Source organism: Lynx canadensis, chromosome A1 (genome assembly GCF_007474595.2).
Source record: "Lynx canadensis isolate LIC74 chromosome A1, mLynCan4.pri.v2, whole genome shotgun sequence".
Taxonomy (NCBI): domain Eukaryota; kingdom Metazoa; phylum Chordata; class Mammalia; order Carnivora; family Felidae; genus Lynx; species Lynx canadensis.
In genome coordinates, this window is record NC_044303.2 from 110,995,532 (window position 1) to 111,009,773 (window position 14,242).

Genomic DNA, 14,242 nt, shown 5'->3' on the forward strand with positions numbered 1-14,242 from the left:
GCAAAGAAAATCTTTCAAGGAGGAGGGAGAAATCGGTTGTGTCCAGTGCTGCTGAGAGGTCAGGTAGGAGGAAGACTGAGAACTGACCATTGAGTTCAGGCAGCGTGGCAGTCACTGGGGACCTTGACAAGCGCCATTTGGTGAAGTGATGGGGCAGGGGATTGGCTAGGCTCACAGGAGCACAAGACTAACAACAGGAAGCCGAGGATGGCAATGGCTCTCCTGAGGTTTGCAACAAAAGGGAGCAGCAAGACATGAGGTGCTGGCTGAGGAAGATGAAGATTTACAGGTGGGAGAAATGGCAGCCTGTTGGTACCCTAGTGGGAATGAGCCTGGGCTTGCAAAGTGGTTGGCACAGTACCTCACAGGTTGCAGGCAGTCAACACGTGAAGGATTCCACAGGTATCCACATACCCCACAGCCTTTCGAACCCACTCTTGCCAGCCCGAGGATTCTACTTTCTACCTTCCATTCCTGCACATACTCTGACTCTGACTCTGCGGTCACTTCTGGGGATAAAGAAGGCCGGAGTGTGGCATGAGCCTCTCAGCTTGCTCAGGAAACCTTAGAACACGAGCAGTAAAGTCCCAGCACCCAGGGCCTGGAGACACCATGGCCTTCCCGGGTGATGTTGCCAAGTAGGCTACCAGGTGGGTCTTCTGTCCCCAGGCAAATCCCCTCCGGTGAATTCAGACCAAAACCATCTGGCCCATGTGAGGCTAGCACCACAGGGCCAGGGAAGGACTGTGAGTAGCATTTCTTTGTGCAGGTAAGGGGCTTCCTGAACGTCCCTTCCTCATGACTCTACAGCTGGGTAATAGAGCTCTTGGGTATCTTGTGGCTTTACTCTTACAACAACCCTATGATCATCTCCATTTGACAAGAAAACAGATGCTCAGGTACTATAGTAAGTTCTTAAAGGCCACATACGTTAGAACCAGGATCTAAACGTGGTCAGCTGACTCCTCCTCAGGCCCACAGTGGGGAGTCCTTCCTAGGCTGCTCCAGGAAGCGAAGAGAAGGCTCCAGAGAGAGGTGCTCAGGAAGGGGTTGTGGTGTCACACATCCATGCCCACCACAAAGAAGCCACTGCTTTTGGGACACCAACCCCTGTCTGCCTGAGGACAGAAGGTCCTGGTATGTAAGGTTCTCAGTGGGCAGATGAACAAGCTCGGGATTGAACAGTGGGTGGTGTCAGTAACTTCCCCAAGCCCTGACGGGAGGGGTGCTGCAGCTTGGAACCCAGCCTCAAGCTCCCCTGGAGGCAGGAATGTGGGGAAGAGGGCAGCCAGGGCAGTTGCCGGGAAGTGTGGGAGCCTGTGTCCCCCTGAAGCCTCACACCTTGGCTGAGTCACAATTCATACCTGGCCTTTTCTCACCTCACCCTGGACCACAGACTGCCAAACCCAAGGGACCTGTGCCTCACCATAAGCTACCCTAAGCTTCCCCAAACCTAGTGATGCAGGGAACATGAACCCCATCCATTACACAAGAGAGGAAACTGAATCCCAGAGATGTTAAGGAGTCTGGCTAAATTCACCCACAGGATGGGAAGGAGTCCAGGCCACAATCTCTCATGGCTGTCGTGCTCCAAAGCTGTCCCGTTTCTTCTGTGCCAGGAGTCAAAAGACACTTATCTGTGCTCCTAGCCAGCAGAATCCCCCCAGGTGAACTTTTCCAAGTGGAAGCTGAGCCTCAATTGTAGATGATGTTTCCAGGGTCCAGGACTGTGCAGATGTGCACTGGGGATGTGCAGAGCTGTGCCTTGGCCCCAAGCACCACCTCCCCATGGCTGGGTCATATGGGGAGCCCCCTTCCCAGCATGAGTCATCTCCTGACAGATCCATGTGACTAGTGAGAAAAGTAAGAGTCCTGTATTGCTGAGGAGACAGGAAGTGTGGGGGCTGGGTGGGTCGGCCCTGGAGGAAGCCTGTCCCCACCTGACCCACCTGCTCTGAGTTAGAGTGCTGATGGGAACCTTCCTTGTGCCCACAAATCCTGTTAAGCTTGAGGTGGAACAGAGGGTCAGACTTAGGACCCCCAAGTCTGGGGGTGGAGAAGTAGGAAAAAGAACTCTAGGCTGTCTTGGGGTAAGCCAGGTCTTCAGACCATTACCTGGTGTCTGGGGCTGGAGGGTATGAGAAGCCCCCCATACAAGCCACAGGGCCTCAGAGAAATGGTGGCGGGGGTGGGCGGTGGTCTCAGACCTAGAGGCAGGAAATTTCCTGGACAGGAGAGGTGCACCTCCTGGAACTGAGTATACAGAAACCAAGAGACTCTGTAGGTGATGGGACTGCTTGAGCAAAGTCTGGGGGGCTGTGGGCAGGGCCACTAGACATAGGATGTCTTGAGTGGTGCCCCTTCTCCTGAGGCCTGTGGTTTTAACCACCCCCACTTTCCTTTGACATTTGGGCTACCCACACAGCTAAAAGGGGCTCTGTTTATATGTATGCCCCAGCCCTGTGCCTTCCTCCTTCGGGTCTCCCCACATTCACACCCTCCCTCCTCATTTTTCAGCACAACAAGGCCAGTCAGCCAGCCCACAGCGTCCCACAGCTCTCTCCTCTCTATGAACATTTCAGCAGCCCACACCCTACACCTGCACCAGCCGACATCAGCCAGAAGCAAGGTATGGATCTGGGAAGGGGAGGGGCCTGCTGGTCCCAGAGCCTAGGGGCCAAGTCCTAGGCTTCTGGGTCCAGGGGGGTTAGCCCCTTTTTAACAACTGGAAAGCCTGGCGCTGGGCAAACTCAAAACCCCAAGAAAAATGCCAGAAAGATGGCCTGGGAGCCTGAGAGCAGGTGGTTAGGTCAAACTTGGAAGGTTTCAGGTTGAGGTAGGAACCCACATCCTGAATGACCTCCCAGTGCCAGTATATAGGAGCAGGAATCTGTGTAAAACTGAAGACTGTAAAACCTGTATCCTTCCCTCCCTGCCCACCCCCCCTCAATGAGAAAATGGAAAGTGGTGGTTGTGATGGCTGATTCACCTCAGCCTCAGGGAAAGTCATTCTGAAATCAGCCATTGTCGGCTGTGGGAAACCTGCTGACTCAACCCTGGGGAGCCAAAGGGGGCGGGTGGAACCCTGGCTGTCCAGGCCAGGGGGCCTGCCTCCTGCCCAGAAAGCCAGGCCAGAGGCCCCAGCTTAGAGGCCCCAGCTGAAGACCAGCAGCGGGCCAGGGCATGATGAGGCCCAGCCATCCCACTCCTGAGTGACTCCAGCTCTCCCACTGGCAGCCTGTATCCTTAGGCTAGTCACCCTGCCACTCTGCCCTTGCTTCCCTAGCCTATAAACGGGGTACCATTATCACACTGGAACAGTCCTCAACAAACCAGTATGTCTGGTCCTCTAGCTAATGGGAGGTGGGAGAGGCCCCACAGGAAGGCCTAGGAGGCAGTAACTAGCAGAAGTGGCTTCCAGGTCAGGATAGATCACTTACTTGGCCCCTCTCCACTGTAGGAGTTCACAGGCCTCTGCAGACCCCTGACCTCTCTGGCTTCTACTCTCTGACCTCAGGCAGCATGGGACAGCTTCCCCACACTGTGAGCTGGTGAGTGTGAACCCAGTGGGAAGAGGGCACCTTGCGCTGGGGAAATCCGTACCTGCCGTTTCCTTTTCCTTCTCCGTCCTTCTCACAGCACCCCGCTGCCAGGTCTTGTGTCTGTACCAGGAGCTGCCCGGCAGCTCTGTTCATTGCCCATGTAGCCCAGCACGCTGCCCTTGGCTCCTGGTCGAGACCTCCTGCATTCGACATCTGCCTCAATGTCTGAGAGACTTGGTAGGGGTGGGGAGCACCAAGCCACTCAGGGTTAGGAGAGTATGTAAGGAAGAAAAGGCAGGCCCACCTGAGCAGGGAGGGGCAATATGAATGGCTCCAAGAGGCTGTTGCTTCTCAGCCACCTGGTGGGCAGGGGGGATACTACACTCATCCCAGTGCCTACTGGGGACTGGTCCCTTGGCTAAGCTTCCTGAGGAACAGTGTCCTTTGCCCCCTCTGGTGCCTGCCTGATTCCAAGCCCCTGGCCGGCTCCTTGAAAAGCTTGCTTGGAGGGTCTGTGAAGGCTGGGCCAGCAAAAGCCAGCCTGAACCTCGAGTCAGTAGACCTAGTTGTGGGCCAGAGGGCTGGTCTGGAGCTGGAGCCAGGTCTTGGCGGGCTGGTTGGTCCTTTGCTCATCAACCACAGTGTGTTCTGGATGCGTCTCTAGCCTCTCCAGGCTGGGGCAGCACCCCACAGCAGGAAATCTTGGTTTCCCGGGAAGGTAGGGAAGCCCAGAGGTCCAACCTGAGGCCCACCTGCCCTTTTCCACTTGCTCTTTATCCATATTCAGCTCACTCTCCTATTCCCAGATTCTCCTTGGACAGTGCTCCATCCTCAGTACCAGTCAGGAGTATACCCACAGATACTTCCGGGATTGGGGTTTGCCAATCCTTGGGTGTACTACCCAGGTCAGGGACCCAACAATTACAGGGCAGTATTAGCAGTGCTTTTATTGGGGACTGTAAGAGCCCAGAGGGGTGCCTCATCCAGCCTGGGATTTCCAGGGCTTTTATGGAAAAAAGTCATTTAGCCAAGCAAGAGCTGAACAAAGACCAGGAGTTGAAAGGGGACAAAGCGGGCAGAACAGTGTCAACAGTGACTGCAAAAGTCCTAGGACAGGTATCAATGCTGTGCTGATGAGGAAATTTTAGGAAGTAAGGCTGGAGGTGAGCTGGAGGGGGGGGGGGGGGAAGGGGGCAACTGAGCTGGGTCCCAGGAGAATACTGCCATTTCTGCCCTTTAAGCACCAGTACAAGTCTGTAGAGGGAAGTAGGTGCAGCACAGGTTGCCCTCTGGTGGCAGATGCTTCATATACATGCTGGAGGAGTCCTAGTGGAGGCCAAATTGCCGTACCCTATGGGTCAAGCAAGGTGGGGAATTCTTTCCCTACATCTGGCCAGTAGCCAGACTGCTAACAGCTGTCTCTCCCAACCACAGGCCCAGCCCTCCTCTCTACCCCCTGTCCCCTTCCTGCGGATATAGACAGCACTTCCCTGCCCCCACTGCAGCCCCTGGCGCCCCCTACCCCAGGTGAGTCCCATACTCTGCAGCCAGGCTCCTGCTTCCTGTTGCCCAGGCTTCAGAGCCCACATGAGGCCATGCCCAGGCCTGTGCTTGCCCTGTGCTAGTTGTCTGTCCATCCGTCCGTCTGTCATTCTGCAGCCCCCTGCTGCCCTGTGCCTGAGAATGAAGCCGGTGGGAGAGCCAGAGGCCTCAGCCCAGGTCAGACCATGCAGCCGAGCACCCTAGAGCAGCCAGGGCCAGTGAGTGCACAGCCGTGCTTGTGCTGCTGCCTGTGCACGCGTGAATCAGCCCATGTGCAGGTGTGTGTGCACTCACCTGTGTTGTGCATCCCTGCTGAAGGGCGGGACAAGCCAACTCTCCTGGGCATTCCGTGAGCCCTGCCCAAGCTGAGGCATCACCTTTTACATGGGTCTGCGACAGTAGGCCCTTGGGGACTGCCTGCTCAGAGAAAGGAGCAAGGGCAGGGTGGTTTCCACAGAACAACAGAAAAGTGAAGTAAAAGGTATGTGTGTATACGTTTGTGTCCCTTCACTTTGCACACTCCCTCAGTAAGACTCAGACCTGGTGTGGAATAAGGAACTCAGCAGTTTCAGCCCTATTGGAATTTACAGCCCAGGGTGGGAGGTATGGACCTAGCACTGACAGCTGAATGGGCTATCTGGGAGACGGGAAAACCCTAACCAGACCCCAGCCAGGGCAGGGACACAAATTGGAAGAACTTCATGACATCTGAGCACAGGGGACAAAGGGAACAGCACTAGTTGGGGATGGCTAGGAATGGAAAACAGGGGAAAAGATGGAGCTAAGAAGTGTCAGCAGAGACGTTCATTCAAGGCAGGGCGGGTCCTGCGGAGGAGCCTGGGTTTTATTCTGTGAGCAACGGGGGGAGTTTCAGCAGGAGGGGCCAAGAGCACTCAAGTGTTTAAAAGGTCACTCTGGGAGTTGTGTGGAGAGGCCTGCAGGGCTCAAGCAGGAGAGTAAGGAAGCTCACGGGGTAGCTACAGGTTCAGGAGGCTGAGCTGGTGAAAGCACAAGGTAAGGGAACAGATTCAAAGCTATTTAGGACTTAGTAACCACCTGAATGACATGTATACAGATTTCTGCGGTGTCTGTAACATCCTGGAAGCAGGTGTTTGTGTTGGTGTGTATCTGTGTACTCGTGTGCCAGCCACTGGAGGTGGAGTGTCTGTTCATCTGTCGTCGTGTACTGTGCAGGCGGCTCCGTGTGTCCAAAGCTCTGGACTCTACATTCCTGGCTCAATTTTAACTCTCTTTCTGCCTTTAGGTTCACCCACCCATCCCTGATGCTAGGCTCCGGTGTGCCTGGTCACCCTGCAGCCATCCCCCACCCGGCTATCGTACCTCCCTCAGGCAAGCAGGAGCTGCAGCCATATGACCGTAGCCTGTGAGTGAAAAGGCCCACGGTGTGGAAGAGGGAGGGGAATACGCGAGCAGATCTTAGGCTCCCATCTGTTGATCTGCCAGGGAAAACATTCCTCCCGCCAGGCTCCATGCCTGCTGCCTAGAAACTCCAGGGACTGCCACAGGGGGCCTCTGGTCAAGCCATCTTGTTCTTGCCACTGACCAGAATTTTATTTTGTTTCAGTTTATTTATTTAAGCATCTCTACACCCATTGTGGGGCTTGAACTCACAACCCTGAGATCGAGAGTCACACACTCCTCCGACTGAGCCAACCAGTGTTTTTTGATCCTTAGAAGCAGGAGGGAATGGATGGGGTGTGGAACAAAGATTTAGTTTGAGCCAACAGAGGAGGGGTTGTGAAGTCCTTAAACAGGTTTTTCTTACTTAGGTGCAGTATTTCTGTAAGGAAGTTACTTAGTTCTGATCACCCATTTTGGAGTAACTAACAAAGATACCATTTACAAAACCCTAGTTTCTATGCACTGGCACACACACTGGACACATGCTAGAAGAAGGTAGTAGCTTTAGCTGGATACTGGGGGCTCCTGTGTGATCTGGACTTGTGCCTCTCAGGAAGACACAGGCAGAATCCAAGGCAGAGAAAGAGGCAAAGAAGCCAACCATCAAGAAGCCACTCAACGCCTTCATGCTGTACATGAAGGAGATGAGAGCCAAGGTCATTGCAGAGTGTACACTCAAGGAGAGTGCTGCCATCAACCAGATCCTGGGCCGCAGGGTGAGGCCACGGGCAGGTGGGCTGGCAGGGTTGTCCCCTGGTGCCACCTGTTGACTCCCTGATGGCACCACCATCTCTACCCCTCCTTTCCCGCTGCAGTGGCACGCGCTGTCTCGGGAAGAGCAGGCCAAGTATTATGAGCTGGCCCGAAAAGAGAGGCAGCTGCACATGCAGCTCTACCCAGGCTGGTCGGCGCGGGACAACTATGTGAGTGTCCGGTGACAGACAGGGATGGGTAGGGGAACCTTCAAGATGCCATGCCCCGGGCCACAGTCTCAACGGGGAAAGGCAGACCACCGTCCTGAAGGCACAGATACAGAGGGCAGGTGCAGTATAGGGCTCAAGGCCTCACCTGGCCAGCTCCGAAGCCAGCTAAACAAGGGAAGCTGCCCTAAAAGGCAGGCCCATGCCCTCTTTTCCACCTAGGACATACTCCCCCTCAGGGCTGTTGCGCAGCATTTGGCCACAAAGGCAGGAGGGGCGTATGGGGCCCTGTAAGTCTTCTCCATTCAAAATGGAGACCAGCATGGGAGAGGGAGGAGTCGTCTCTAACTCCCATGGTACCCTGGTAAAAATTGCAGTCAAATACTAGGTCTTCCATGTAGAAGGGATCATGTACCCAGAATCTCAGCAACAGGCAAGCAAGGCTGCAGCTCTTTCAACCACTCACTCCATGGAGTTATAAAGGGACCACCTGCCAGATCTAAGCATCCCTCCCTTTATTCCCTGCAGGGGAAGAAAAAGAGGCGGTCACGAGAAAAGCACCAGGAGTCCAACACAGGTGAGGCTTTCCCTCAGCAGTGCACACTCCCCTCCAGGCCCACATTTCATGAGCACCCTGCTCTGGCCCAGAGGGAGGGACAGAGTACTGAGCCACATACCTTCAAAGGCCTGGGCCCTTTGGAAACAAGGCCCACTTCTCGTAAGTCAAATACCCTTGTGAAGAATAGCTGTACCGAGTTCTTTGACCAGAGTTAACACTGGTGTACTGCCTCGCCACACGTCTCCTACCTTTGCTAGCGCTGCTAGGAGAAATGGATTCTACGATTCTGCCACAATGGGCAGCAGTCTGTATGGGTGGAGGTGCAGCCATGTCTAGGTCCAGAAGTCACACAGCTTTAGTTTCCATCTGAAAATGTGTGTAGACGACTAGGTTTAAGCTACAGCAGGAGGGGGATGTGGGTCAGGCAGATTGTGCAGGGAGTTGGGGGAGGGGGGCAGTGAGGCAGAAGAGGCTGGATCACCATGGGCCTCCCTGGGCTCCTCTCCCACTGCCCCTGTGCTGCAACCTGAGAGGAGCCAACATGATAGGATCCCCTCCTTCCCCCACCTCCACCATTCTTCCCACTGCCTCTACTGCCTAGCTAGGTGTCCACCTTTCCTGATACCTTGGCTCTGGGTCCCGGGGCTCCCACCGGGGCTGGCTGTGCCATGGCGAGGCCCTGTGCCCATGGGACCTATGGGGTATCTGTGACTGGCTGACACTGATGTTACCTCTTCTTTCTGGGCCCTGCTCTGCCCTGCTGCCTGCCTGCTCGCCCTCTGCCCTGCTCTGCCCCTCTGGCATGGCTGTGAGCAGACCCTGGCTCGCCTAAGAAATGCCGTGCTCGCTTTGGCCTCAACCAGCAGACGGATTGGTGTGGTCCGTGCAGGTGGGTTTGTCCCCACCACCATCCTCCCTTTGCTTCAAGCTGCTTCCCTGATTCTGCACATGTTCTGCTAGGCCTGTAGCCCTCATTTGGTACCCCATCGCATACCCCACACTGGGGAGCACCTGCCTTCCGAAGAATGAGGTGGAGAGACAGATTCAAGAAGGTAGTTCTGGTGCCTAGTGCCTGGAGTCCTCTGTTAATGATGGTCTGATGCTAAGCTTAGCATATCCACAGTAGGCCTTATCATCCACCTCATTCAGGTGACCTAAGCCTCTGCTACCAGGCCTAGAACTCACCATGGTCCACCAGTTCCCTCACTTCTTCAAATTGGGATTCCTGCTTGTATTATCCAGAACCCTTAAATCTAAGAAAATCAAGGTGACTATAGTAGAGAACCACCTGGCTTGTACCTGAGACCAAAGGATGGGAGAGGCAGGGAGACAGGAACAGGGGTACACCTGGGCTGTCCTATCAAAAGGGCCATACCAGGCTCTGGGGCACTAAATGTGTGTTTTGCCATACAACAGAGAAACGCCTGTGTGAAAAGAAGGTATGCTTACCACATGGCAAAAGTTTGCCTGGTTGAGGCCAGGCCTGGTAGTTCCTCATGGACTCTACGAAATATTGTCAGTCCCTCAAAGTGCCTACATGCTCCTCTCCAAGGGCAAAAAGGAATTTGGGGGGTATGTGTGTATATGTACACGTCGGGAGGCTATTTGTGTTGCTCTGCCTGAGCACCATTATGAGCACTGCATTCCTTTGCCTTAATGCAGATATGAGCTCCACAAACCCGTGAAGCAGGGGCTCAAAGGCCCAAACTAGGAGATGGCTCCCCTGGAAAACATGAGGCAGCCCACAGGGCTAGCCTACAGAAGGTTCCTGGGCCACCTTGTGGCTGCGCTGGGAACTGCACCTGTTCCAGGTTTGGGCCAGGCCCAGCAGAATCACAGCGCTAGGTGTGAAGGCACAGGCACATCACCCAAGTCCTGGGGAGAGGGGACAAGAGGTCAGTTAGGCCTGTGCAAAGACAGCATTTTCTGGTTGTGGTGTATGACTATGAATTCACCCTCTGTTTACAGATAATTCTCTTCACTATTCCTAGGAGGAAAAAGAAATGCATTCGGTACTTACCCGGAGAAGGCCGCTGCCCCAGCCCAGTTCCTTCCGATGACAGTGCTCTAGGCTGCCCCGGGTCCCCAGCCCCCCAGGACTCACCCTCATACCTCCTGCTACCCCACTTTCCCACAGAACTGCTTGCTAGCCCTGCGGAGCCGGCGCCTACATCACCAGGTCTTTCGGCCGCTCTCAGCCTCCCAGCCCCCTGGACCCCAACAGGCCCCCCACAGCATCCTGCAGAGTACACAGCTGCAACGACAGGAATCTCAGAGACAGGCAGCCTAGCATGTACAGGACACCTGGCCGCCTCCAGGGGCTCATCCTCTGAGAGGAAGCGACAGAGCCCCAAAGCACGTGGGAACTGGCCAGGGGCCCTGTTACCTCCCTCTCAGGGACCGGGCCCAGGAGACTTCCGAGGCTGCACAACTTCTGCCTGAACCCGGGGCCATCAGTTCAAACTACGCCAAATGGTGGGAATCAGATCTGCATTGTGTCATCTAATTAAGGGCATCCCTTGTGCCTATAGCAGCCTGCATCTGTTCCTTTTACCCTCTATCTTGCTGGCCAGATGCCCCTGCCTCCCTTGCTTTTCTACTATAGGTCACAGATAGGCTGGACTAAGCCCAGCTGCTTTCCCCACCCTACACCTCCTTGGCCCCATCACTGCCACGCCCTCCCCATACCACACACTTCAAGGACCAAGAATGAGCTGGTTTACAAAACCACATGTGAGCATGGTCACAACCACATGCTCAAGACAATAATGTTTCTCTCAACCTGGAGAAGCCCTGTTGACAGAAAAGGAGTTATTCATAAACCGGACCGGAGTAAGCCTTTTGCCGTGTCCTCAAGAGCTTACAAGACTAGGAGGAAATGGAACAGGTTAAGTTTAGGCCTATTACCACAGGCAGTAGGAATAACCTGACACTACCTTATCAGGCAAGTATGGGCAGTGAGAGGTATCTGGCTCTAGTTCGTATTACTTGGGTATGTTTCCAAGAGAAACTCAACCTCCCAAGAAGCTCTGATACCAAGGTCCCGTGCCTGTTACTAGTGACTGAACTCAAAAGAAATTACGGCCCCAAATCCAGCATGCATCCCTCCCTACACCAAGAGCCGCTGTCACAGTTCTAGCTCCTGCTTGTCCAGGTCAGTCTAGCCAGCTCTTGGGCAGTTTTAAGAGAGCAAACCAAACCTCATGACCCCCAATGCTCACCTTACAGCACTGAAATCGCTTCAGCTTCAGTTTCCCGAAGGGGCTGCAGTAAGGAGGACCATCAGCATCCAAGCAAGGAGCCCAGAGAACCTCTAGTGGTGGTCAGTGGGTTTTCACCACCGCCTAGTTTAACCCATTTCTGAGCCAAGCTTCAAGCCTGAGCCTTAAAAACAAACTTTTAATTTAACTTTTTTTGTCTCCTCCTCAACTGTATATAGCCTGAACCCAAAGAAAAAGGGCTCTTCCTATACCCACACACCCCTCAACAAAAGCCTTCATAGTTCCTACTTTAGCCACTGGCTTCTCAAGAATCCAAAGATCATATATTCTAGTATAGTGTTGCAAGAAGTCTTGAGAAAAAGGACTATTGTCGTGTTCAAAATATTTTTGTATTGTTAATGCATCATCATACAAAAACGTTTTTTAACATGAGAATAAAGATACTTTTTACTGGGTTTCTTTTTCAAAGTTGACCCTGAGGAATATGCTGTTTCAGTAACAGAGCATACAGACTACTTTTCTTCCCCACAGCCATGAAACTTGGGGTTTACTCTCTATAATGGTACACACATTCTAAAGACTTTCAGTCCACCTCACCTCCCTGCTGCAACCCCGAGAGCTAAGCTCATTCTAGGTGTAAACTACTATTCCAAGCCTTGGTCCTAACTCCCCAATCCTCGGACCTCACAAGTGATGCAGGTGCAGGCTAGCCTGCACACGACATTGCGCTGGAAACTGCCACCACGGACCCACATGACCACCAGGCTCCATCTTCCCCTCCATTTTCCTTCCACACAAAGACTGAACACAAGTATACATCCTATTTCAAGGAAAACCAGACCAGGAGTCTTCTATAATTTGGTATCAGAAATTTCAAAAGGGCATTTTAACAGCACCCTTTCTTCCCCAAAACTATTAAGGTGCTTGAGATAACTTCATATTTTTATAGAAAGCCTCTCCAGTTTGATAAATCTACAGACTACTTTTATACAGCAGTGTCCATCATGTTTAAGAATACAGCTAACTCCTAAAACCCAACATGAATGTAAAAGGTGTCATAAAGCCACCTCAATAGGTCAATCAACTGTTAGATACAAATGCTGGACAAGAGTATCACAACAGCCAGCCACTGGGCCACCGATCATGCCTTGTACTTTTCACTGAGTTCTATTTTTGGGATTTTATGTTTGAAAATATTTATAAATAAAGTCATCTTCCAGAGTAGTGTCTATTTAAAGTAGGCCACTGGAAGCTGTAATCCCAGATGGGCTTTTTTCTCCAAAGAGTTAGAAGAGACCATTCTCTCGACATCTGTCCCATTTAAAGAATTCCACTCTGGCTAATGGCCTAGTTGTTTCAAAAACTACATTTTAAGGCTTATGCAAGACTGGGTTGCTGCATCTGATTTGGTGTCTTATTTAGAGCACACTGGGTACAGGAACAATGAACCCTTTGTGTATGTGAGGGTGAAGAGGGGAGGCATTGGCAACTTTGTTACAATCAAACCAGCCTTTTAAAAGAAGTGATTTCAAAGAGGAAACAAATCCTCCCAGATCACACCAGCAAATTCCTGAGGCCACAGGTGACTTGAGAGTGAAGCCCTAAATTCAACTTCAAATAGCACACCAGTTCCATCTCACTGCCAGCCAAGAACTAGCTTTTTTTAAATTTTTTTTTCAATGTTTGTTTATTTTTGGCAGAGAGACAGAGCATGAACGGGGGAGGGGCAGAGAGAGAGGGAGACACAGAATCGGAAACAGGCTCCAGGCTCTGAGCCATCAGCCCAGAGCCTGACGCGGGGCTCGAACTCACGGACCGCGAGATCGTGACCTGGCTGAAGTCGGACGCTTAACCGACTGCGCCACCCAGGCGCCCCCAAGAACTAGCCATTTTTAAGACCTCAGACAAGATACCTCAACCTCCCTTACACATTTCCCAGAAAACAAGCAAACGGGCTTGGCATACAGATCTTGACCCTTCCCATGTTTCAGCTGCCCCTCCTGTGCTCACAATACGGTGAAGGCTCAGCTCAGCAAGCTGGCAAGACCTGCCCAAGTCTCTCAGTTTGAACATGTTTCCCCTTTTTATAGAGAAAGCCCTGTGGCTATACTCTTCTAGCTGTGTGTTTTGAATGTCCCCAAAGCACTACTGCCCTGCTCTATGCAGTGTACAGGAAGTCTGGCTAGGAAAGCCACAAGTCCCGGGCAGCAGACTGATTCTGTGCATTATTCCAAAGACGAAATAAAATTGGTTCCTGCATGCATTTCTAGAAAAAAAAAAAAAAAAGCATAGAAAGGGCAAAGGTAACAAAGACCTGCCAGGTCTATATATCAAGGAAGATTTGAGACCAAAAACTAATTCCTTAATAAAGCTGACTGGTTTTTGTTTCAAGTTAGAAAGGCTGCTTTATCAGGACTTTCTCAGGTCTACTCAGAGCTCACCACCCAAGGAGACCCTGGTTCCCAGGAACTCCCCCAGATCTCTAACTCAGGCTCTTGGGCTCTCTACTGGCCCAGGGCAGCTAATGGACCTTCACTGGTCTACCTGTACACAATGGGCAGGAGGGGTCTGAGAGGAGCCCTAACTGATGTAATTAAGACAATGGAGAGCCATTAGAAGGGGATATTCCCATAGTCAGTTTGCTAGAATAAAAGCCTAGCTCAAGGCAGGACAGATTATGAAATTAACGCTAGTGTAGGCACAGAAGTAACTGGAAAAAGCAAATTCTGTGCTAGGGGTAGGAACTATCCTATCTCTAGCGGTTGTCAAGAATTCAGTCACTGGCAATACAAGGTAAGAGGTATCTCATCAGCTATGAATTCTATAGCAAATAGTTACTAGTTCAAGTTGACACATTTTTCAAGTTCACCTGGGGCTCGGGACCAGGTCTTTCTTCTCCATACAGATGTTCTTTCATTTCTTTATCTGAAGACTTGTTCTTTTGAGCATGTACAGTCAATCTCTGGGGTATGGGTGAGGGAAAGGGAGAAATGTGGAGGGGGAGTAAAGAGTAGGAAATTAAGGAAGAGAAGGAAA

The 14,242-nt window shown here is 52.3% G+C and overlaps 1 protein-coding gene across 8 annotated transcripts in view; it reads left to right on the forward strand.

Annotated features, from left to right (window-relative positions):
• The window catches only part of TCF7 (transcription factor 7), a 32,726-nt gene extending 20,301 nt beyond the window's left edge, over positions 1-12,425 (forward strand). Inside the window, exons 4-12 of one of the 8 annotated variants that reach the window (XM_030318189.1) lie at positions 2,518-2,629; positions 3,461-3,551; positions 4,977-5,069; positions 6,349-6,468; positions 7,060-7,222; positions 7,322-7,429; positions 7,955-8,003; positions 9,954-9,997; positions 10,123-10,185. In XM_030318189.1, the coding sequence (XP_030174049.1) occupies positions 2,518-2,629; positions 3,461-3,551; positions 4,977-5,069; positions 6,349-6,468; positions 7,060-7,222; positions 7,322-7,429; positions 7,955-8,003; positions 9,954-9,976 (759 nt within the window). In that variant the 3' untranslated portion in view covers positions 9,977-9,997; positions 10,123-10,185. Of the gene's footprint in view, positions 1-2,517; positions 2,630-3,460; positions 3,552-4,976; positions 5,070-6,348; positions 6,469-7,059; positions 7,223-7,321; positions 7,430-7,954; positions 8,004-8,801; positions 8,875-9,953 lie in introns of all 8 variants that reach the window. The other 7 variants (XM_030318170.1, XM_030318204.1, XM_030318197.1 and 4 more) reach the window with 7 other exon arrangements.
• Positions 12,426-14,242: the final 1,817 nt, after the last annotated feature.